Source organism: Coloeus monedula, assembly GCF_965178545.1.
Source record: "Coloeus monedula genome assembly, chromosome: 5".
NCBI lineage: Eukaryota > Metazoa > Chordata > Aves > Passeriformes > Corvidae > Coloeus > Coloeus monedula.
In genome coordinates this window covers 70,066,206-70,091,201 of record NC_138785.1, presented here as the reverse complement: position 1 = coordinate 70,091,201, position 24,996 = coordinate 70,066,206, and the positions used below count along the sequence as shown (strand labels likewise).

The window sequence follows — 24,996 nt, the reverse complement described above, 5'->3', positions numbered from 1 at the left end:
TAAAAACTGCCTGGGTTATATCAGGTTATAGTTATCTAAGTTAACTAGTAGGTTATAAAGTAGCAACAGCTTAAAAGTTCAACACTAATTTAAGTTTTGCCTTTTAAAAGAAGTAAATAAACAATTTTCCCGATCAGATTACTCAAAATATTTATCCACAAAAACATATGGTACTAAACAGATGTGAATGTTTTCCAAAGAGACGCTGTCATTAATTAGCTGGTACTTGTCAAGTGTACATTTTTAGGCAGCAAAACTGTGAAATTGTGCAGTCCAACCCTTTCTATCAGACAAGGTCAGGGTCCCTCCCCTGCCCATCCTGAGGTGACATCAGTTCCAGGTGTCCAGGCTGGAGCAGATCCAGGCAGCTGCTGAGGAGCAGCACTGGACTCTGCTGCAAACCTTAGACTGAGGTGAATTGTTAAACCCATCCTCAGATTTCAAGATAGAAGGAAACACTTTCTAAGGGTGCAGCAATCAGTGGAGTTTATAGCTGTCTTCTAAAATAGCTGGTGCCTCTAAAAGAGCTTCCAAGGAGCAAACCCTAGCAGGAAACTCCCTCCACCTCAGCTGTCCTGGAAGAGCATGTTACAGGGATGAAATCCAGGCAGTTCATCACAGAGCACTGCACATCCCAAAGGGCACCAGCACAGCACCACCATGAGTTACTCTGATCATCAGGCTCATAAGGAGACTGGCTGCAATTCCGTGACACTCACTGCTGAGGAATTGCATTCTTGGCCAGACTGAGACAATGTAGCACTGCTATTTCTCTAAAGGGCACCCGTCAGTCTTTTTGCTCCAGATTAAAACAGGCACCACCAGCAAACTGAGCAGATCTAGTAAAAAAAGCTCTTATCTGTTGTCACAGGCTTTATCAAATGATTCACTGCTCAATCCTGCTTTCAGCTGTCCAGTGACAAGGTGTCAGGTTCATTTCAGTAAATCATTCCAAGGTGAACAATGCAGCACCTGGTCTCTGTGTCCCAAGGCCTGGAACACCTGGCTGATGCCAGACCATACATCAGGTGCATTAATACACCTTCAGTGTGCAGAGATGTGACCTGTCCCTTATGCACTTCATCAGGGCTTAGCTCTAGGAGCTGCAAATGTCAGTACTGACACACCTGCTTGCCTCAGGAAGAGAAATTCCACAGGGATTTATTTGATGAGGACATTAAGAACAGTTTTAAATAAATAAGAACACAAGTTTTCGTAACAGCACCTTTATGGAACACAAGGTTAGCTTCAAACAAGTGCCAGGTTACATGAACTTTCAGTCCTCTATATAAAGCAATTTGGGGTTTAGTCCATCCTGATAAAACTTGCAACATTTATAGGCACAATACTTGGGCTATATCCACAGTAAAAAAAAGGGGGTTTCCATTACAGTGCTGGGAGTGGTTAACAAGAAAGTTATCTTATTATGTTCTTTTCCAGAGAATAATTCTCCTCCACTATGTCCCATTGTTACTTGGATTTCAGAACACAAGCAGTGCAATGCTAGTTAAGATAAAGTGGAAATTAAGGTAATATAAGCTAAAGACCAAATCATCTTCATAGCTACAGACAATTTTGAATATATAGTTTGCATGTGAAATTATATTAATTTTTATCAATAACAGTTCCATCTCTATACACAACAAACAGAATTCCTTGCCAGTAGAGGACTGCACTGTGCATGGCTCAACAGCCTTGAAGGGAAAGTCTGGACCACAGGCATATCCAGCTACGTGGATCAACACCAATCCCTTCAGATCCAGCAGCTTTGGTTTAATGGACGGAAACTTTGGCCTGTTGTTCAAAGGTACTGGCCAGCAACGAACGAGCAGGACCGGACTTCTTAAAAATAAAGCAAAGTGTGGTATGTGCATAAAGTCAATGCCTTGATCCTTAAAAGCAGCTCTACAAGCAACTTTACCTGAAAAGGGGGCAGTGCTTAAGTTACAAAAGATTTTGTTTATGATGACTGAAGAAACGCCTCTGCTTCAGGAATTCAAAAGATGGGTCAGATTTAGTAGTAGATTTATTAATGTGCTGTGATTTACAATGGGGTGACAACGTCTGAAACAAGGAGACATCAAAACAGGTTTAGCCAGGAGGTTTATGGCTTCCGAGTCAAATTCATTGACCAACGTCAAGTCATTGGGGCAACTGAAGATTAGCAGACAAAAGGTAAGCGGAGGCCGGGTGCTGCACTGGTGTTTTGGAGACAGTATTCCAAAGTGTCTTCTCTCACAGCAATTTCCTTTTCTCAAACTCCTGCAAAGAGCACACAGATGTTACCAGTGGGGAAAACAGAAAATGTTTCTATTACTCTTCTATTTCAAATTACTTTGTATTTATCTTTGGAAATCTGATGTTAAGAATTAGAAATTGGTACTAAAAATTAAAATATAAAATGCGTGAAGTGTGCAAGCTAGGGGAAAGGAAAATAAGCATTCTCCCACCTCACATTAACAAGCCAGCTCTGGAAAGCCAGATTGCAGTCACTGCCAGACTGCAGTGCTGTCAGGGAACCATTTGCTCCCAGACACAACATAATGGGCTTGAAAAACATCAATTCTGCATCAGAACTGCAGTAAAATCCTTACAGTAAACAATTCAAGCCAAGGGAGCAACAAAATAAAGATTTTCATCTCAGTAAAGAAAAAGCACAATAGGAGAAGGGAAGAATCCCACAGCAACCTGTGGAGATGCTGTACTATACAGTCACCACAGGAAACAACAAATACCTAACAGAGCTGAATTATGCATCTCCTCTAGCTATGAAGCAATCCCTTTTTTTGGATATGAATTAAGTAAAATGCAAATAATCCCATTCCACACGTCAGTTTTTCAGCTGTATATATTCAACCATAACTCTGAATTATATGCCAAGGCTCTCCTTCCTCAAATACCCTACTTAGAAATAATGTTCTCATATTTTAAATTAATTCAGGCTCTTTGCATCCAGAAAACAATTTCAACAAGTTGCTACGCTTGAAAGCAGAATGTAATCTCTTCTCTATTTTGTTACATTTACTTTTCTATAAAACAGTATTAATGCATGCACATATCTTTTATGTACTAATTTCAACTTGTCCAGCCAAGAGAGTTCTTATGTTTAAGCAAGTTCAGAGCAAGAGAGTATCTGGGTAAGAGAAGTACTCCCAACTCGTATTCCCTCAGAAGTGGCTTCTTGCTCTGGATGAGCCAATGCCTGAGGAACCAACCTTGTAGATGGTGCTGCCCAGCTGAGCCGGGGACATGCTGACCACAACCCCTGCACTCTGGAGGGCTGCAATCTTCTCCTTGGCTCCCCCCTTCCCCCCAGCAATGATGGCTCCAGCGTGGCCCATCCGCCGGCCCGGAGGAGCTGTCAGGCCGGCTATGAAGGACACCACTGGCTTGGCGTTGGGGCCCTGGGAAGAGAGAAACGTGTTATGTGGAGGAGGGTGAGAGGAAAAGCAGTTCCAGGTGGCAGAGTGTTCATTTTGTATTTTTATTTAAATATCAACTCACCAGGCAAAGTTATTAAACAGCTCAGACAGCTCAAAGGAGTGTGGAATACTTCCTCTCCCAATAATCATCATAAACCAGAAGCAAACAGAAATTTTAAATCTCTCTACAGACCCATGCATACTACAAAAAAAAAAAAGTCACTACAAATATTGTTACAGGAATGAAATTCTTAAGTTGACACTGCTCTCCAGTTCACAGAACCATAGAATATTGTTGGAAAGACCTCTAAGATCATTGAGTCCAACCTCGACACCACTCTTAATTTCAACTCTTTTTCTTTAAAAAACCCATGACTGGGGTTTTTGTAAATAGTGATTAGAGACTGAACTGAGCTTTCAGTCTTGATGCAGCAACAAAAGCCAGCTAACTATGAAGGTGTCTGGAAGCAAAGTGTTTTAAGACTTACGGAATTATTTTCTTTCAAAAATGCTGCCGCATCTTCTTCAGCATTTCCTCCAATCTCTCCAATCAGTATGATCCCCTCAGTATGAGGATCCTTCAGGAAGACATCGAGGCAGTCAATAAAATTAGTTCCATTGAAGGGATCACCTCCAATCCCTGAAAAAAAATTAAAACCACAAATAAAGAGTAACTCAAGATAAAGATACTGCATTTACAATAGAAGTTTAAAAGTAAATTTCAGCATGAGGAGTATTCCCAAAGGCTCATAAGACAGGAAGCTCTGAAGGCTCTACCCAAGTCATAGTGTGTCAAATTCCTGCTCCAAATACCTCGCCCACAATTTACAGAAAGCTTTGATATCTGAATGTTCACCTTTCAAACCATAAACAAAATGTTATGAACACAGCAGGACCAAGACCCCAGCTCTAGAATTGTGCTGTCAGGAAATTTAATTTGCTTAACACACCCAACTAAATACCTAAGAATGCCCTAATCCTTTATAATACTAAACTTACTGGGACAATCTGTTTCCGAATTGACATCGTATTTGCTGGCAGTTCTCTGTTCAAAGCTGGTTTTAAGGCTTTTATTAACCTTATGTGGAAATGATAACAGAGAAGGGCTATACTCTTCACAGCACATAGGGATCCCCTTTCTCAACACAACTGCCATTCAGCAAATTCTACACTTGCAAAAAGGAATTATTTTGGATTTATGCTTGTAAAGAAAAAGCACATTAGTCTGTTTCTAATGGAACCTACCAATGCAAAAAGACTGCCCCAACCCAACTTGTGTTGTCTGATGAACAGCTTCGTATGTCAGCGTTCCAGATCTTGACACAATACCTTGAGGAAAGAGAAGAAAATAAACTTACCACTAACACAGCACATAACTAGAGGCAGCTGTTCTTCCACTAATGAAAATCACCTCAATAAACAACATGAGATTCCAGGTTTTCCAGCTGTCCTTTGCCAAAACACTCTGTAAGATTCTTTCTGTACTATTTCTTGGTTGTCACCTTTTGACACTTAACTGCCAATGGACTAAAGCTGCCCAGGAACTCAGTATTTTTGTCATGCTAAAGCCTTACCAGGAAAGAAAACTGAAAAGCAAATAGAACATACTTCTTATCTTGTATGTGAGTAGCTGATGCACTGAACTTGAAACAGAGTTGCAGCTCAACAGTTAACCAAAGACTTCTGTATTAATCACATCCCCAGTATGGCCAGGCACACGAGAGATCTTCCAGAACAGAAAAATGCTGCACGAAGGCAAGTTATCACTATTAAGGTATTTGTTGCTGCTCTACAGAACACATCTGGCATTTACATTACAATATCACAAGAGACCACAATCCCAGTTCTAAATTCAGGATGGAAGGTAGCACAGAGCTTAGAGCAGGGGCAAAATATTTGCATGGCTTTTTGCTCATTTTTTCATGTCAAGACTTCTGTTAACAGTACAAAAGGAAAAGTTTTGAGGAGAAACAGGCATTATCTTCCATCTACTTCAAGCCATCTAACAATGAATATAGTGCATACATTGCATGAACAGAGGAGAAAATACACTACCAGACTAACAACCTTAGTTTTATCAACTATTTATACTGCTGGCCAGCTCAGATGTGTTCTAGCACAAGTTTTCTTCTTGCTATGCTTGAAAAGGCCTTCCTGTTTACCATTAAGATCAGATTGCCTCAGAGAAGCTACAGATGAAAGTCCAAAGACTGTGGCTATTTTTATACCTTGCATCACAGTATATTCAGATGATTCTTGGACTCCTCACAGTAATGGAAGGCTGGAGAGGGCATCACCAAAGGTCACAGTGTTAGATGAAACTGGGAGGGTAGCAAAGCTACATTTTTATTCCTTGATCCTTGGATCACCATTGAAAACATTTCCAGCAACGGCAGAGCTACTGGATTCAAGATTTTAAATATTCTTTTGCACTCAGGTTCTAATAACTTGTGACTGCAACACATTTCTTGTATATATTTGGAAAATCAGAACAGAATTTTGATTCAGAAGGGAGCTCAGGGCAACACTGGTTGATGTTACCTTTTACAGTCATAGAGTAATGTCTCAGTGGTTTTTATAAAGGCATAACTGCAGCCATGTGATTTTTCAATTCCAAGTTTACAGGTACTTGTGAAAGCTGGAGGCTGAACATGAGTGTTAACACATCTTCCAGCATTCCCAAGGTGCAGTCTGTTCTCAGGTCAGAAGTGATTACATAGCAGAGATGGCTCCTCATGCTAGAAAAACTGCACTGAGACCCTGTAGTTCAACAGCACTGAACAGGCTTTCCCACAATAAACACACTTTCCATCCAAAAAAATGGTAGTGTTGCAAAGGGTACTACTGTGCTCAAGTGAAACTGGTTGCCTTGCAGACAGGCAACAGCAGCATGTGCTGTCTGCAACAGTATTTCTGAAGCTCTACTTAAGTACAAATGCATATTTTGGAAGAATTTTCTCTACAGCTCCTGAACTGCATTATTTCTATAGTTTATAACAAGGAGCTGACAGAAGTCAGGACAAGAGACTTGCATGTAACAGGGTGTGTAACTCTTTACACACAGGGGGTGTGACTGACATTGATTATGAACAAGTCACTGCCTTCCTGCCCTTAACCACACTGCCTGAGAAATGGGTATATTTGTCACTTCCACTTGGGATAGTTTCATAGTTGTCTAAATTAGCATGTTATAAACTTGCCTGTAGTCTCTCCTCTCTGCTGTAATGCTGAGATCACTGTAAGTGTAGGATCCCAGTCCTAAGCAGCCAAGCAGTTGGAAGGAATAGTGTTGGAGAGCTTAGTGCTCTCAAATCCCAAGAAAAATGGGAGTTTTCCTCAGGACTCTCCTTTAAGGATACCACGTCAATGAAACTCCCAACTGCTTTGCCTCTACCACCAGTACCCTGTGCCCACTATGGAAGACTTCCTGATTTTGGCCTTCAGGATTGATAATGCCAAAATTCATGTATAAACTGAGGACAGACAAACTGTCCCACAGTGCTATCAACTCTATTCAGGGCAGGATGTGCCTTGCCTCATGAGGAAGAACACTAGAGCACCAAAACTGTGTTTTAGATGACGCATAAATATGCAAAAACTCACCAATTCTTCCCTTCTTGTGAATGTGACCAGGCATGATACCAATTTTACATTCTCCAGGCTAAGGAAAGAGTGGGAGAAGTCAGATGGAACATTCAAACCACCACTAGGAACAGTTCAGCCTTGGATCAAAGCCAAAGGCCACTTACATTGATGACTCCGGGGCAGTTGGGGCCCACCAGCCGGGTCTTGCTCTGCCGCAGCAGCCTGTGTTTGACCCGCACCATGTCCTGCTGGGGGATGCCCTCAGTGATGCACACCACCAGGGGCATCTCTGCATCGATGGCCTCGTTGATAGCAGCAGCAGCAAAGGGGGGAGGGACGTAGATGACAGTGGCTGAAGCACCCGTTTGTTCTTTGGCCTGCAACAGACACAACAAAAAACGCACCGTGTGTTTAGTGGGGCTGAAGAGAACGTTTGACAACAAGCCACTTAAAATACATCCACTCTCAGGCATGAATTAAGGATATGTATTAATTTACTACTACCTAAGCAAGTCTTCAATTCCCTGAAGATGGGACACAACCAGGAAACTGAGAACTGACCATTGTCTGCAAAGGCTCCGCCCCATGATCACCATCATAAATACTCTTACATAACAGTTTGCTAAAAATTCATCATGCACACTAGAATCAACCAGAAACTAGCTGCCTTCATAAAGCAAGTGTACCCAGACTCTGTGACCTTCACAGTGGAAGCCAAACTTGTGCCTGACCACCGTGAATGCTCCCTCTTTTACAAAGCCTCTATTTCACTCTTTGCCCAGTGACATCCACAGCTCAAATATTTGTCTCTCCAGTGTGAGCAATGAAATAAGGAGCCCTTCAGCAGCTTTAAACTCTGTGCCCTCCAGTCACTGCTGCAAATTACCTCCTTCACAGAATTAAACACAGGCAGACCTAGATGAGTTTTTCCCCCTTTCCCTGGAGAAATTCCTCCAACTAGATTGGTGCCATAGTCCAATGCCTGCTGGCTGTGAAAGGTGCCCTAGGAGAGAGAAAATACGTAAAGTTAGAAAGCATGTAATAGCAAATAAAATTAACCAAAAAGTTTGATGTTATCTAGAACTCTGAAGGCAATTTATGTCACTGAAATTTACAATAAGAAGGGAAGTTTTCACTACACATATATAATCAGATATTTTGAAGAGTGCATCCACATGTTTTAAATGCATTTGGAATATGCTAATATGCTGGTTTGTATTTTTTTTTTTTTAATCAGAGCACTGTGGTTGCATGCTAAAGGATATTTTGTTGTGTGCTGCTAATACACCTGCAGACACAGCAGACACAGTTTCTTTTCCACATCAAGTCTGGCAGATGACAAACACTACAGTGAAATAGAAGAAATTAGCATGCTCATCCATGACTAGCTGGTAGTTTTACAAAAGCAGCCTTCTCTGCCCCCAAATATGTAAAAGTGAATCTGAGAAAATTATTAAATATCCTGAAATAAAAACAGAAATTTAATTCACAGACATTGATATTGAAATGCATTTGTGAAAGAAGCACTTCTAAAATGGTCAGGTTTTTGCACTTTTTTTGCAAATAGCCTTTCACAAAGAAACCCTTTCAGCTGTATACAAGATGAAAAACAAAAATGAAAAGCACAATAACAGAGATGACTCAAAACCAACTTTCAAGCTTGTGCACAAGTATTTGGGCCAAAGAATGTAAACTACACTGCTGAAGGGACCTTCCTGATGGTAAAAGAAGTCCAGCTTCCTATCAACACAGACAAAGGCAGTATATAATCCATTTTATGTATTATTATGTCTTTTGGGCAGTTAGCTTTCTGAACTGAAAGGGTGATAGAAGAAATTATTTACAAACATACCTGTTTGCCTGTAAAACCCTGACAGATAACCTTTGTGTTTTTGTTAACATACAGGTTTTTCCTGGATGCTGTGTAGGAGCAGTGTCGGACTCCATTCTGTTGAACTGGAGAGAGAAGAGAAGAGAGCAGAAACCATTAATCCCCTCCCTTTGGTAGACTTGAGTCAAAAAATGTCCTACCAAGTAAGTGCATATCAATCAGTGCTTATATCAAGAAATCATGAGCAGCTCATGTTTTCAAAAGCAGCCCTGAAGCCTTATTCCATGCCTGTCATTCTAAGACATTAAACACCTGTAGCTCACCCTATTACAGTGATTACTCAGTTTACTAGAAATTAGGGGAGGTTTCTCACATTGAGTACTTGATACAAGGATTCCTCCCAACAAAGACAGAAACAACTTCTTAAGCACTGCTTTCATTTGCAAACGAACACGTTTTTATCTTCTCAGAAATTCTGCAAAGTGACAAAGCAGAACTAAAATTCCAATATCCAAAGGCTGTTACATCACTGGTACTATGTCATACCTCCTGTGAACAGAGCACAGTCCAGACCAGACAACGAGAGATACTGAGGAGCTTGAGGGTCCCTCAGCCCAAGAAAAACCTAATGTCAAGTAAGACAGACAGCAAGAGATCTTTTTCCAAAAGATTCATAGCTATGGCATCACTGCTGGACACACATTTGGGCTCATGAGGAAACCCAGCTCTCCAGATACTCCACTAGAGTGATTTTCAATTTAGTTCTCACAGCTCTGGTGCTGAGAGGAGAAAACAACACAACATAATTGTAGAAAAAGAGCACAGTGAGTGCTGGCAACAAAAAGCCAAGAAGAATGACTGCATCTGTGCTGAAAGGAAAGGAATGCTGACAGCAAATGCACAGAATGTTACCACAGAAGAAAGCTTGAGAGGAGGAAGAGGGAGAAGGCTTCTGGTATAAATAGGGTGCACACCTACATTTATTGCCATATGGTTTTTTAAACACCAGAGTTTTGAGGGGATCAGAACCGATTTACTCCCTGCACGTGTTTGACATAAAAACCTTAATTTATACATAGAGTGACCCTGGGAAGGCACAACCCTAATACAGAATCCCCAACGTATACACCAATATGTTACTACACACCCCTTTAGCTCTTTTAGAACTTTAGCAGCTAAGACTTAAGGAGGGAAACAGTGAAGCTGAAATCAAAATAACAGATCCTGAATCATGGTCCCCAGACTGTTCCATATACATACTTGGGCCTGTCTGAACAAGAAAAGAATAATTTTTTCTTTTTCTCTTTTTAGGAAGAAGCTAAAGCTTTTAAGGAGAAAGAAGGAAAGAAATATTTTTAGCATAATGCACAGAATTTAAGATGCATTATTAAATTCTTATAAAACACAATTTCTTAGGGTTAGTAAGAGAGTGCAAAAAATCCATGTACATACAGATCCACGTACTACACACTTCCATCACAGGGCTACACGGTTCTCTTTCACCAACTAAAGTTTAGTGATACACTGCTTTTATGCTTCAGTTGTACTCAAAGGAGTGAACAGAAAAACCAAACCATGCCAGAAGCAGCCTACACACATCAGTGCTATTGCTAAATCTAAAGTCCTTACTCTGTTCTTAGAAAGTGCTGGCAAACCCAGGATTTAACTCCAGCCACCTTCTGCTGTTCTCTAAGGAGCTGCAGCAAATCCTCAGCTTCACCCGGACACGAAGCAAAACTCCGTAGAGAAAGGTACAGACTAGGATGAAGCGAACTTGTAAGGAAAGCGGCCAAAGTGCACTTTGGCTCAGTGACCTGCAGGGTTTTAACCTAAATCACAACAAATACTGTTGCAGAACTCATCACACCAGGAAATACAAAGCAGTAACAGAGAAAATCCATGTGAAATCCTTAGAAAAAGCCAATTGTATCCTGGGCTGTATCCAAAGCACGGTAGGCAGGTTGAGGAAGGGGATTCTGCCCCTCTGCCCTGCTGAGGTGAGATCCCACCTGCAGAGCTGTGTCCAGCTCTGGGTCCCAGCACAGCAAGGACATGGAGCTGCTGGAATGAGTCCAGAGGAGGACACAAAGTTGATGAGAAGGATGGAATACCTCTGCTATGAGGAAAGGCTGAGAGAACTGGCATTGTTCAGCCTAGAGAAGAGAAGGCTTTGGGGTGATCTAACTCCCTTCAGTACCTGAAGGGAACTTAGAGGAAAGATGGGGCAAAACTACTGACATGGGGATGTAGTGACAGGACAAGGGGGAATGGCTTCAAAGTGAAAGAGAGCACATTTGAATTAGATATTAGGAAAAAACATTTACTGTGAGGGTGATGAGGCCCTGGCACAGGCTGCCCAGAGAAGCTGTGGCTGCCCCATCCCTCGAAGTGTTCAAGCCCAGGCTGGACGGGGCTTGGAGCAACCTGGGCTAGTGGAAGGTGTCCCTGCCCATGCCAGACTACGTGGGTGGAATGAGATGATCTTTAAGGTCACCTTCCAACCCAACCCAAACCATTTATGAAAATATGCCTAAGATGAGATTTAATGAACGGGGCTACCAGGCTGGCTGTGGGAGGGGAATGACAAGCCACAGCTACAGAACACAGCACAGAATGTTCTTTCTGTTCCTCTTGGCTGAGGACTTGGCCTTCCTAGGCAGGGCTGCAAGGCCCTGCACCTGCATCAACTGCAAGGCACATCTGGTGAAGAGCAGCCTGCTTCCAGCAAAGGAGAGGCAAAACAAGTACAGGAACAGCTGGAATGCTGGTTAGGAGAGCAGGGAATCGATATACCTGAGCCCAGCCACTCAAGCAATCCCTCACAGTCAGGAGATGCGCCTGGGTGAAACCCAACCCTGAGCACAGCAGAGTATGATCCCCCTTGGGAAGGAGTTGTTACAGTCCTTACCACCAGCAGTGCCTTGGGGAGAACACTGCAGGCTTCCAGGAGTATGGGAATGACTATCTGAAAATAGGCCTGCAAAGGGAAAGAACAAACAGACAACACTAAACTGATTCAGATCTAAGTTTTACAGAGTTTGTGCCAAACCACTGACAAATCCACCTGCAAAGTAAGAGAGAGATGCTTGCTAGCCACATATCTGTCACTCTGCAATTTCAGTACTTTGAAAAGAAATTTTTAAAAAAATCACAGAATGGGTCAAGTTGGAAGGGATCACAGTGGGTCATCTGATCCAACCTCCCTCCTCAAGCAGGGTCATCCTCCAGCACATTGCACAGGACTGTGTCCAGATGGTTCCTGAATGTCTCCAGTGAGGGAGACTCCACAGTCTCTTAGTTGTGAACAAAGTGACAAATAGTCACATTTCTCTACACCTTACAGCAATACTCCACTCCCAGTTCAACTGTTCATTCCAGATCTACTTTCAGATATTTGTAACATTGCACAAAAGTGTTTTTGAAAGCTTCTCAATTCTCCATTTTCAGGAGACTGTATAAATATATTTTTCAAGGATAAAAAGCTCTTGAGCATTTTCTAAATTATCAAAAAAAAAAAAATTTAGGCACTGATATCTAAAAGGTAGCTTCGAATTTAAGCTTTGTATGGATTTACCCTTGAAAACCATATGTGCTTCTTACATTATTGTATGTCCCTACTTCAGAGAAAATACAGCTGGTTCAAAAAGCCTGGCTATAGATTTGAGCTATTTGCTGTCTCCAGAGACAGGCAGCTTAGCATGGGCAAATGTCTGGAGAGCAATACATTTTTGAAGTGATTTATGGAAAAAAAAAATCCTAAAAATCACCTTGCAGTCTCTGGGCTGGATGAGTCTGAGTTTCAGGGGTTTTTAAAGTGGCTCAATACAGTTCTGTACTTCTGTTCCTGGCCCCACCTGCTGCAGGAACGTTTGCCCCAGTTACCAGCAGGGGCATGGGTCAGGATGAGGTTCTGCTCCACGTGGCACAAACAGCAAGTCCTGGGTGCAAGCAGCTGGCAATTTAGTTAGGACAGATACAAGATGAGAAGGAAACAGGTGGAAAGTGGAAATGGCATGCCCAAGTTCACAGCAGGTATGAGTCAGAAATAGAAGCAAAGTCTCAGCTTCCACCCAGGACATGCTTTACAACTTCCAAACCCGTTCAGATAATCGATTTTACTAGAACAAATTTGGGTGCTTGGGTGTAAATGCATGCTGCTCATGAAGACTGGAGGAAAAAAAGAAATTTAAAAAAAAATTTGCTCTTCAGCTGTGAACCAGCAAAAGCCAAACCCACTGGTGATGCTATTTTAATGCTCACATCTAAATTACAGGCCAAGTTACAAAAGTGAAGGCTCCAGATGAAGTCCTAGAGCATAAGGACAAGTCTTATCAAATCCAACTCTTCCCAAAAGCACAGGGAAAGAGTCAAGTCGGAGTTCTAAGGTAACATTACCATGTCCAACAGAGGCCTGTAATAGACCTTTAGGAAAGTGTATTAAAAATAAAATAAGAGACTGGACAGTCTTTTCCAGGCAGACCATTCATTTCTGCCCCACCCCTGTTCAGTTTTGGCTTAAAAATAGTTATACAAATAACAGGATGTATTTGTTTTGGTTTTCCAGTACTTCAACTGCTGTATAGCTGAAAAGTGACATGTAATGGGGCAAGAGCCTACTTTGGTCCATTGTTCAGGACAACCAAGCAGTTATGAAAAGTGCTCAAGTACCCAATCCCTGCTGTTTCAGGGGAGATTTGCAAAGCAAGATCTAAATTTAGCAGTGGGGTAAAAGCTTGTATATGGAACGCCAGCTGTTTCACAGTCAAGAAACCTTATTAGAAACTAAGGGACAGAGTTACTCCAACACCACACTGCTGGTGGTTACTCTGGCATTTCCAGGCAACAAGGCCCCAGCCAAGAGTAGAGCTCACTCCAGTACAAATAACTGGAAAATCTACCACATTTACCTCTTAGGAACAAAACTCACAATCTGTAGGCTCAAGCAGGACTTACAGCTCACCTGTGTATTACAGCTAACAAGCCTTTCTAGAAAAGTACTCTATTATTTATCATGGAGTCCAAACAGGAATTTACACGTTAAAAAGAAAACTGATCCATTTACAAGGTATGTTAAAGCACATATGGAATTTAAATACTGTTTACACTGAGCTTTCAGGCACTCCTTGAGCAGCAACACCTCACTGGCACAAATCTCATTTAAAACAATGGAACTCAAGCTACATTTCATAGAATCATAGAATGGTTTGGGTTGGAAGGGACCTTTAAAGGTCATCTAGACCAAGCCCTTCCTTATTTGGGTTGTGCAAACCAGGTGACAGCACAGACACTAAAGGCTGAATCTCTTCCTCATCCCAACTATAACAAAGCTCAAAACTTGTTATTTTCAGGACCTATTGTAAGATTTCCTATGGACACAAATCCAATCAAAGTGTCTCCTTCTTACCCATATTTACCCCAAACCAAAATAAGTAACATTTGGAAGCTGAGGTAGCATCTGAGGCTGCTCATAAAACAAGCCCAGTATAAAAGCAAGGTGAAACAACAGATTCCTCTCCACAAGGACCTGAGCTGACACCTACATTGCCAGAAGACTGAAATTCTTCCTCTATTGCTCCTTGAAATAGCCACAGAACTTGGAGATGAAGGAAGATCCTCCTTTTATTTTATATAACCTATGTAAGGAAAGAAGAAAGCCTTAGCAATCATAGGAGCTCCAACATAAGTGGGGAAAACGGAGGCCACTGCAGGGGAAACTCAGGGAAGGACCAAGGTATGAGGAGTGCTACTTAAAATGCTGTGTCTTTTTTTCCACACATACATCCCAACCCCACCCCCATTTGTCTTCCATCAGTTATGGACCTTCAGCTTGCTCCTGAGAATTCCTTTCAGTGTTTTCTACATGTTTAATTTACATTTTTATGACCATCTCCTTTCTCCTTCCTCTGCCAACAAATGCAAGGCCTGAAGAGGACACAACAGCAACAGTTCTGGGGAGCTCCTGATAGCACAGAGGAGCATAAATCCATCCCCAGAATTCACCCCTGAAGTTATCAGTTACATTAGCAGACGATGCTCCTTATTGACAAAGAGGTCTTCATGCTGTTGAGGGATTGCTCAAAACACCTTACTCATTTGTTTAAGAGGATTATGCACTTCAAGGATTCCTGTTTAGCAGCCCCCAGGCTCTCTTCTCTCACCCTTCCCTTGCCAAATTCCCAACCTGTGACCATGAAATAAGGGTTAAGGAATCAAGTAAATGAATCAAGCTGCAAAGGGCAGATGCAGTACCTACACTACACCCATCTCATTAAAACAAATCTAGGACTAGTAGGAAATGACATTCAGAAAATTTTCAGTCCTTTCAACACATCTTTTTTCCCTAATCAAAAAGTGTCTCCTCAGCATAAATCATCTCTTTCTTGTAAGCAAACAAGCTGCTTTCCCCTAGGTATCCTCCACCAAGAATGTGAGCAGGTAAAGGTTTGTGAACTTCCCTCCCTCCACACTGTTGACATAAAAACAATTAAGGAATTCTTCAGTTTGGATTGTTATTTCTGCAGCAATCTTTTGCCAGGGTTACTCACATAATTACTGTAATCTTTTAATCTAAGAGCTCTCCAAAGCCTTCTAACACAGCCAGGACATGGAATCCCTAATCCTGACTCTCCAATCAGTTTAGACACCTACAAAAACTCTTCAAGGCGGGGTATGGACAAGCACAGGTCTCTCCCGACTCTGTCCACACACCAGCAGTGCTCTAAGCTGACCTCTGAGCAGCACTTACCATTCATTGACATATTTCATACTCCATTTCCACAGCTTCCTGATCTCAACCTTAGGGACACACACCCTGTATGTCTCCTTCAGCAATGCACCAACAAAAACAGAGTTTGCATCTCTTTCGCAACAGAACACACCGGAAACTCATGATTTCAAATCACTGAGAGAAGCAGATGTTAATTGGTAGTGAAAATGTATGTACAAAGTCCGAATTTAAGGTTTCAGAAGTCTTTAAGGGGTAAAAGAGTATCAAACCAAAGACTTCCAGTGAAGGACTAATTCATCTTGCAGGAGTTTCTGTAAAAGATTTAATGAACAGCTGTAAAAAGACACATCTTGATCCACTTAGATCTTTTCCTCCCCTCTACCACTCAAAATTTTAAGAACTGTACCCTAAATCTCTTGCTGCTATTTGTAAAGGGAACAATGTAGAGTTTTAACATGTAAAACTGCACCCAAGAGTAGCTTTGCTGGGAGTATAAATTAAACTAAATTGGAAGGTACTACATTCCCATCTGTTCCCCTCCATCAGAACCAATTCTCATTTGGGCCAGGGGAGCCAATTCAAAAAGCTGAAGTGGCAGAAATTAACAGCATGAATAGTTTTCTGGTCCTGCTCATGGAGAACAAGAGGCAGGAACAGATACCCACCTGGACAGCAGGAACTACTCAGACCAGCCTCTGGTTGTGAGATCATGTTACCAGACCGGCAAGTCACCATGCCACTGACACAAAAACACTTTGTGTGCAGTGAAATGAGGTAGGTTTAAGTTTGTTCATTCATTTTCAGCCGCAAGAACCAAATTCATGCACGAACTCCTCTGTTTAGATTCCAAGAAACTGCTCTTGTACCTGGCATAGCCACACTGATCTCACACAACCACAGAATCGTTTGGGTTGGGAAGGACATTACAGACCTTCCTGTTCCAAGCCCCTGCCATGGGCAGGGACACCTTCTGCTAGACCAGGTTGCTCCAAGCCTGGAACATCAACCTAGCCTTAAGCACTTCCAGAGACTGGGCAGCCACAGCTTCTCTGGGAAACCTGTTCCAGTTTCCTCACGGTAAAGAATTTCTTCTTAATATCCAATTTAAACTTACACTCTTTCACTTCGAAGCCACTACCCTTCTACTATCTACAAGTCTCCTCTTCAAGAGGATGGAGCACTAACTGCACCAAAAAAAACCCACAATGGAACGAAAAAAAAAAAAAAAAGGGGGGGGGGGGGGAGGGAAAGCACTTTATTTTTTTATTGTGGTGTTCAAAACAACACATATTAAATGCTTCGAGCTGAAGTACTAGTCTCGGACCGCTTGTATTGTCCTCAAAGGGAGGCCTGTAACCTTATTCTTGGTAATAAAAAGAACTTTACCACGCTGTGCCGAAACCACAGGATAACTCTGGGCCCTCCAGAGGCCTCCAGCCCTCGCAGTGACCAGCCCCAACTCTAGGGGCCCATTCCGGCCCTTGCCCTTTGGAGTCTTTCCGGGGCTACAGCGCCGAGAACAACCTTTCCATGTCCCCACACCTGCGGCCGCCCACCCTCCACGGGAGAACTTCCCATTACGTTTACAAACACCTCCCTGGGAGCCAGGCGTGCCCCTGCCCCGAGCGGGGCGATCCCGGCCGCTCCGAACGCCCAGCGAGGGCCCGGAGCAGCGCCGGGAGCAGCGCGGGGACCCCCGGGCACACCCCGTGTCCCGCCCCGGTGCCCGCGGGCCGAGCGCGCCCGGCCCCGCTCCGCCGTGACCTTGCCCGGCCCCTGCCCTGCCCGGCCCGGCCGGGCCCCGGCGCTGCCCGCGGCCCCCGCGGCGGGGCCGGGAGGGCTCATCCCGGTACTCACGGCGGAGGAAGCGGCCGAGCAGGCGGGCGGCGGCGGGGCTGCAGCGAGACATCGTCCCGTCCGCAATGACGGCGGCCCCGAGCTCGGCCCGCCCCAGCGGCGGAAGCGGCGCCGCGGGGCCTTCTGGGTGCTGTAGGCACGGGAGCCATGAGGGTGGGGGAGAGCTCCGAGATCACCGAGTCCAAGGCACCGCCACGGACGCGTCCAGTCCGTCCTCAGACACCTCCAGGGACGGTGACTGCGAGGAGCTGTTGACTCCCTCAAAGGCAGGGAGGCCCTGCAGAGAGACCTCCACAAATGGGAGGGCTGGGCAATCACGAACCATATGAAGTTCAACAGGGGAAAGTGCCGGATTCTGCACCTGGCATGGGGCAACCCTGGATGAACGGAGAGACTGGGGAATGAGAGGGTGGAGAGCAGGGCCATGGAAAGAGACCTGGGGGTCCTGGTCGATGGAAAGTTGGATCTGAGTCAGCAGCGCCCTGGCAGCCAGGAGGGACATCCCTGTCCTGGGGGACATCAGGAATTGCCAGCCGGGCAAGGGAGGGATTGTCCTGCTCTGCTCTGGGCTGGGGCGGCCTCACCTCGAGCGCTGGGGGCAGCTTTGGGCACCACAATATAAGAAAGACATGGAACCATTAGAGAGTGTCCAGAGGAGGGCAACAAAGATGGTTGCCCAACAGAGGGGACTTAGAATTTTAAGAGTTAACTACTGACCACGGTATTGCTAGCATTGCTAAATTTTGCAGCTGCTTGCTGAACAATGTGTATGGCTTGCTCAACACTCATTGCGCTTGCCAGGCGAAAGGGAAGGATGTAAGGGAGTATAAGAGGAGGATGCAGGACCATTGATAAGGGGAAGTAACCGTGACCAAAAATCCTGCTTTCGGACCCTGAAACCAGCCTAAGCCAGCTTTGAGGTTTGCACTTGGGCCAGGAACACAAGGAGTCTGTGCAAGAAGGCGAGGTAGAAAGTCCAACCCGAGGAAGACTACTTACTTCATCTGAGGAAGACCTTTCCTTCATCCCAGGGGCCCCAGCCCGTGACCACCAGGCAGCACTGCACAAGCGCACCGATATGTTAATGACTTTAGAGCTAATTGTAATATAAAGCAGGGACAGGCAATGGATATGTATAGGTTTGTTGTGTTCTCTGATGGATATGTAGTTTATAACTGGACAAATACTAAGCCAAGCACCACTGAAGGCGCACATGCCTTTGGAGGAAACATCCCCCATGGGCCTCAGCTGATTAAAACATACCTACTTTGCAACTTTTGAGTTTTCCACACATCAAAGGGCCTTGAGGAGAAGCCGTGTGAGGAGTGGCTGAGGGCACTTGGTCTGTTCAACCAGGAGGAGACTGAGGGGAGACCCCATTGCAGTTACAACTTCTTGTGATGGGAAGAGGAGGGGCAGGCACTGATCTCTGCTCTGTGGTGACAGTGACAGGACCGGAGGGAATGGCCTAAAGCTGTGTCGGGGGGGAGTTAGGTTCGATATTAGAAGAAGGTTCTTCCCCAGAGGGTGGTTGGGCACTGGAACAGGCTCCCCAGGACAGTGGTCACAGCACCAAGCCTGTGAGAGCTCAGGAAGGGTTTGGACAATGCTCTCAGGCCCATGGTGTGACTGGGGGATGGTGCTGTGCAGGGCCAGGAGCTGGACTTGATGGTCCTTGTGGGTCTCTTCCAATTCAGCTTATTCTGTGGTTCTGTGACTCCATCACCGCACAGAGTCACAGGATGGGTCAGGTTGGGAGGGACCACAGTGGGTTATCTGGTTCAACCTGTGCCATCAACTGCCTCCAGAAACATGTCCTGTAAATATTACCAGTACAAATATTTGTGTATTTATGGGCATAGATGAGGGAGGGAGGACTGTGGAAGTGGGTCAAGAAGAGACAAAGTATTGCTTCAGAACAAAAATAAACATGCAAAGTCATACTCTGATTTCTTCCTGATTAATCAATTGTGTCCCTAAAACTGAGGCTGTAATAAATGAAGCATCCAAATGTTCAGCTTCTTATGGGGTATATATGATCCCTTTAGGAGGACACACACACATTGATTTTATAAGGAACCCCTTCACTACTAGAAGATTTTTACCTGGATCCATTTCCAAATCAATTTTTCCTTGAGGCTTTCACTAAGACTCTTGTGGGGATTACAGAATGTGAGTTAGATGCCATTGCATTGTCATTCTGAATACAGAAACATTTTGCTTTTTTAGTGTTTTTAATAGGATCATGTAAGATGAGGGTTGGGGTTGGTGGTTTGGGTTTTTTTAAACACCATTAGCAGAAACATCTCTTCAGTCCTTTGCATTCAAATACCTTATTGTGTATAGTGTCTTTTGACTCTCTAACTAACATTGATGCAAAGCATCATCACTCTAACTGTTGAAGTTTCAGGGTATGGAAACAAGCTGACAATATCTAATTGGCCAGACATACATGGAATTGAGGAAAAATAAACCTATTTTCAATTGTTTTAACGCAGTGGTTGGGTTCCTGTCAGAGAACACTCTCTCCCACCAACATTAATTTTGCTGATTGAATCAACTGCCTAGAAAGAAACCATTCAACCCAGGGAGAAACAATGCAGCAATTAGCAACACTCAGGTAGCAGTGACAGGGGCTGCCTTACAAAGCTCAGGTCAGACCCAGTTCTAGTGGGGTAGCCAAAGGATTAAGAAAGATTTGGGGATTTAATCTAAGAACAATAATGTTCAACCATTTTAGCAAGCCCAAAGGTGGGGTCAGTCCCTAATGCATTTTTATAAGGGTCATTTTAAGAGAAACACAAATCATTGTGGTGAGCTTCCCACCAGCTAGAAATCCTTTGGGATAATCTTGTTGCCCAGAAAAACTGAATTCCCCATCCCTGGAAGTGTTTGAGACCAGACTTGATGGGGCTCTGAGTAGCCTGGTCTAGTGGGAGGTGTCCCTGTCTGTGGCAGGGGTGTAGATACAAAAATGCTGCTAGCAAGGATTTTCTTGCTATTTTCTAAGTCCGTGAGAGACTTTTCTCTCTCACAGAAGAGGCAGCAGAGTTATGTAAACAACCAAGCCACCTGCAACCTTGAAAAGTTTTGTTTATGGTACAGTAGAAAAATATTTTGACAATGGATATTTTAGGATTTTAGCCAATCACCCCAAGGGGTGGCTGATCCTTTGTCCAATTAGACTATGGAGAAAAAAAGTCTATGAAAGAGTTTGTAAAATAATTAAATAAATCAATCTTGCTGCACAATTCCTGCCTGCTGGATCTTCTCTCCTCCTCCTCCCTATGGCTGCGGGACACAGTGATACACCCTAGGGCCTAGGGCTGCAGTAATATAGGGGGGTGGAACTTGATGGTTTTTAATGTCCCTTCCAACCCCAACCATTCTGTGATTCTATGGCAGGATTCACACGATCCATATGATAAACTCAGACATATTAAAAAACTTGGGGTTGTGTTCAGCCTGGCAGCTGTACAAACTGCACGGTTGGTACAGCCACAAAATGGACTTTGTGGGCAGGTATTTAACAGCATAAAATATACCCCAGACTTCCCATTCAGAACCTGAAACAGGTTTGTCTCCTGGTGCTCCCAGAGCTAAAAGACATCCCTGTGACATATGCAGGTTCCAATAGGGAGGGTTTAGCAGGAAGGCAATCCTTGGAGGGAAAGCCTGTATTTAGGAAATTGCTAAACCAGGGATGAGTTCTTGAGCTGGTTTAGCCTTCAGTCACCTCAGTGATGACTCTGGACCTATGTTTCTGGCATCAGCTGATGTTTGATTGCTGTCTCCCAATCTTACCCTCAATAAAACAACCCAGCAGCTTGAAATCCTTGTGAGTCTTGTTAGTTGTAATGGCATCATCATCTCCTATTACTGGAACTTAAGGAATTGTAAACAAATTGGTCACTCCCCATCATCTGCCTGGAGTCAAAGCAGGGACCCAAGCGTGAAGCTAAACCCTGGCCTCACCTCTATCCAGCTTCCAGCAGCTAAGGGGAGCTGACCCTTCTAAAAACAGACTAGTTTGTGGGTTTCTGTACTTTAATTTATAGGTTGTAAGTAAAAATAATCCCTGCATCTCAGCCCTGGGGAAAGTCACCAGGAGGATCTGGACTACTGCTCTCCTTTCCTTTGTAAAGAGCACAGAAAAAATCAGAGCTGAGGATTCCCTCTGGAGGGATTAGCCACACTTGTGCTTTAACCTGCTTTATTTTTAACCTACAGCCTGTGGTTTTTCAGTAACAGAGCTATGGCTGATAGCATCTGCTAAGGAATTAGTTAGAAGTGGACTTGCTGGGACTTGCGTAACTCCATAGAGCAGATAAGAACCACTGGAGAGTTGTGGCAGGGAGGGTGTAGGTGGAGGAAGAAAAGGAGCATCCAGCTTGCTCTTTTTCTGTGCAATCCCCATTCTGCTTTCAGCAAAGAAATTCTGTATTTTGCTTCTGAAATATCCTGCAAACTTCTTTCCTGAAAAATCCTGTGGTATTGCTATTAGTATAGTTATTTTAGGGGTTTTTTTTCAGTATTAATAATGCCAAATGAAAATAAAGAAGCACAAGAACACTACCCCTTGTCCCCTAAACTGTGCTGTGGTTTGGTATTTCTAAAGAGGCTGACATTTCTGCAGTGCTTCACAAACAGGAGATCAGATTTCAGCTCTGCACCAACTGTGGTCACAACATCAACATCGGAAGCGGTTTAGTTGGAAGTCCCAAGGATGGACACTGAAATGGTACCCGCAGCCTGCCAGTCCCAAAATGATCCTTTCAGGTCCCTCACAGCTTGGATTTCTCCTGGAAGGAAGATGCTGCTGAAGACCTGTGGTCATCTTCACCTAAATAGTGTGGGCTTTTCCTTTGCTGTGGGATTTGAAGCCAGTCTGTCTCTGTCACATATCAGGGGCTTATCAGAGCTTACTCATTTTATTCAGTAAATTTTGCCAGAAATGCTTCAGCAGCTCCAGGTCTTAGAGAAAAGCTTGACATTTGATGGGTTTTTATAGCAGTTCACTGGGCTGCAGCCATACACCTTTCTCCCTCCTGGAGGCAGGGCAGCCAAGCACAGCGATCTGGTTTATTAAAAACACAGGTGTCAGACCTGGGGCTGCCCCACAGTCCTGGGAAAGCTCATGTCCTGCAGACCTGCTCTTCCAGATCATCAGGTTGCACTGCTGGTCATGAGGAGTGGAGCAGACTTGAAGATGGGAGGGTTCACAAAGGGGAAACAGCAGACTGGGACAAATTCTGCCCTCAGAAACCATGTATGGAGTTTTCCTGGTGTTGGAGCAGAATACAGGATCCTGCTGAGCCTCTGCCGTCCAGGAAGAAACAGGAGCAAAATGGGATGTTAGTTCCTTGAAATGCATATGCCAGAAAAGCCTCTGGTCCTGGCTCGCCCCCTGCTGTAAGGAATTGAATTGGGCTGTTAATTCTTTCACAGCATCATGGAATGGTTTGGGTTGAAGGGACCTTAAAGACCAACCCTAATTCTTTGCCTTGAAAGAGGCTCCACTGAATGCCAATGAATCCCTGTGTGATAAATAAACTCAAGTCTCCTTGCCTGGAGGCCAGGTTGGTTTTTAAGGTTTCAGGATTGTGGGGTACATCTCAGCAGGAGTTAAGCTGAAAGCTGTAAAACCCTGACGTCTAAGGGCCAGAACTGCAGCAGTGGAAATAGGCACCTTCCTTTTGACCTCAGCATCCCTGAAATGCTTTGGTTCATGAGTTTGTGCATAATTAGGTGTGGAGCAATGATATTTTTTTAATCGTCTGGGGTTTAAGAAAGCCATAATTCTGAAAATCAGCATCAGGAAACAAGAGAGAGGTAAGGAATGGGAGCATCCAAAAGCCACACGAAGAGGAAGGTCTCAACTAAATCTAGCACAGCCTACAACAGATCAGGTCTGGTCTGGTGTCCCCAGAAGTCGCAAACACATGGAACAAGCACCTTCACCTTCATGGAGAGCAGCAAATCCAGATACTTCCCTTTTGTTCTGCTCCTCTGTCCAGCTACTTCATGGGAAGATTGGTCAGGCCACTGCAGGACCACTGGGCAGGGCTGGGCTCTGTGGTCCTGGAGCAGGAAATGGTGGCTTCTTAGCCCCAGGTGACAAACTTCTCCCTCTAGCAGTCTCCTGGGGCTATTCCCTTCGTCCCAGTGATGTTTGCCCGCCTCCCCTGGGGACACACGCACAAAAGCACAAAGCAAAGCTCTGTTGCAGCTCTTACTTAATTCTGCATCACAGAGCCACAGAACGCTTTGGGTTGGAACATTTAAAGGTACTCTAGCCTAACTTCCCTGTCATGAGCAGGGACAACCTAGACCAGGTTTCTCAGAGCCCGGTCCTGTAGGAATATATGTCAAAGCCTTAAGAAATGCTGAGTTGACAAATTACAGCTTTTTACTCCCTTTTATTGGATGCCATCAGCTAATTTTCAGTGGTCAGACAGGTCATCTGCAGTCTGGAAATCCCAGAGCTGGCCACAGCAGCTTCACAAACACATCTGTTGGAATTATTTGCACTAAAATTTTTTTCAGGCACTGTGGGATTGATGAAGAGTAGAAGTTCTCTGGAGTCCACCATTTCCCTGGAGGCTTAACAACCCCAGAATAAAATATGAATATAGGTTTATGCCATGGCAGGATTTGTCTTTCACCTAAAGAAAAAAAAAGAATTTTGCTTAAATTTGTTGTTAACCTGAAGCCAGCTTTGTCCTTGCAAAAGTAACTGACAACAATAAAAGTACCCAGATTCTTTCTAAAGTGTTTTATTTGAGGTTTTTCATTTTGCAGAAATCTTGCTGATGCAGCAATGTCAGTGTGCAAAGTTCTGCAGGACCAAGTTAATGTTCTACTGAAATCCTTTGCTTCAGGACTAGTTCTTGAATGTCTACAAAATGCATACAAATGTCTAAACTAAATCCACGGGGGCTAATCCTCATCTCACATCCTTGCAGGTAAAGTTGGAGCGGCAGCAGTGAAAGCACTGCAACGGCAGCACTCGAGACCTTGTCAGCTCTGTGAGATCCCTCTGGCTATTTATCCTTAAAAGCACACAGTCAGCTTTGACTAAGTATACTTATTCCTACATTTTTAGTACTATTTAGTATGTATTTTTCATTGGCCAGAGAAGCTGTGGCTGCCCCATCCTTGGAAATGTTCAAGTACAAGGCTCTGACCAGCCTGGTCTAGTGGAAGGTGTCGCTGCCCATGGCAGGGGTTAGAACAGGATGGTCCCTAAGGTCCCTTCTAACCCAAACCATTCCACGATTCCGTGGTTTTTCCGTGCACTGTAACAGCCACAAACACCACTAGATGTCACAACTGCTTCACTGTTTGACTGCTCGTTCCTCAACGGCCTTGGCTGAAGAAGGGCTTTTGCAGGTTTAACTGAGGAGCAAAATACAAAGACAATTAAGCAAAATCAAGATATTGTCCTCAGGAAGTGCAGGGTGCTTTAGGACACACCTTTCTTGGGGAAAAAAAAGTCATGTGTTTCTCAAATCCCCTGCTTTTGGGCACAAAACACTCTGCAGTTTGCTCAATATGAAGGAAATTCATGTGCA

The 24,996-nt window shown here is 44.0% G+C and overlaps 1 protein-coding gene across 1 annotated transcript; it reads right to left on the bottom strand.

The window, feature by feature from the left end:
* Window positions 1-2,008: 2,008 nt before the first annotated feature.
* On the bottom strand, window positions 2,009-17,525 carry SUCLG1 (succinate-CoA ligase GDP/ADP-forming subunit alpha). The gene is made up of 9 exons (XM_082282254.1): window positions 17,423-17,525; window positions 8,860-8,963; window positions 7,894-8,010; window positions 7,172-7,384; window positions 7,026-7,083; window positions 4,668-4,751; window positions 3,911-4,062; window positions 3,216-3,404; window positions 2,009-2,262 (listed from the first exon to the last, which is right to left on the bottom strand). The coding sequence occupies exons 1-9, from the start codon at window positions 17,472-17,474 to the stop codon at window positions 2,236-2,238; spliced, it is 996 nt and encodes a 331-aa protein (XP_082138380.1). The 5' UTR covers window positions 17,475-17,525; the 3' UTR covers window positions 2,009-2,235.
* Between the last annotated feature and the right edge of the window lie 7,471 nt (window positions 17,526-24,996).

Excerpts from the sequence above, each read along its gene's own strand:
- SUCLG1 (XM_082282254.1), bottom strand. The coding sequence starts at position 17,474 with ATGTCTCGCTGCAGCCCCGCCGCCGCCCGCCTGCTCGGCCGCTTCCTC. Across the intron at positions 4,063-4,667 it reads GGGGCAGTCTTTTTGCATTG|GGATTGGAGGTGATCCCTTC; the intron begins GTAGGTTCCATT and ends ATTTTTTTTCAG. Across the intron at positions 2,263-3,215 it reads TGGGCAGCACCATCTACAAG|GAGTTTGAGAAAAGGAAATT; the intron begins GTTGGTTCCTCA and ends TGCTCTTTGCAG.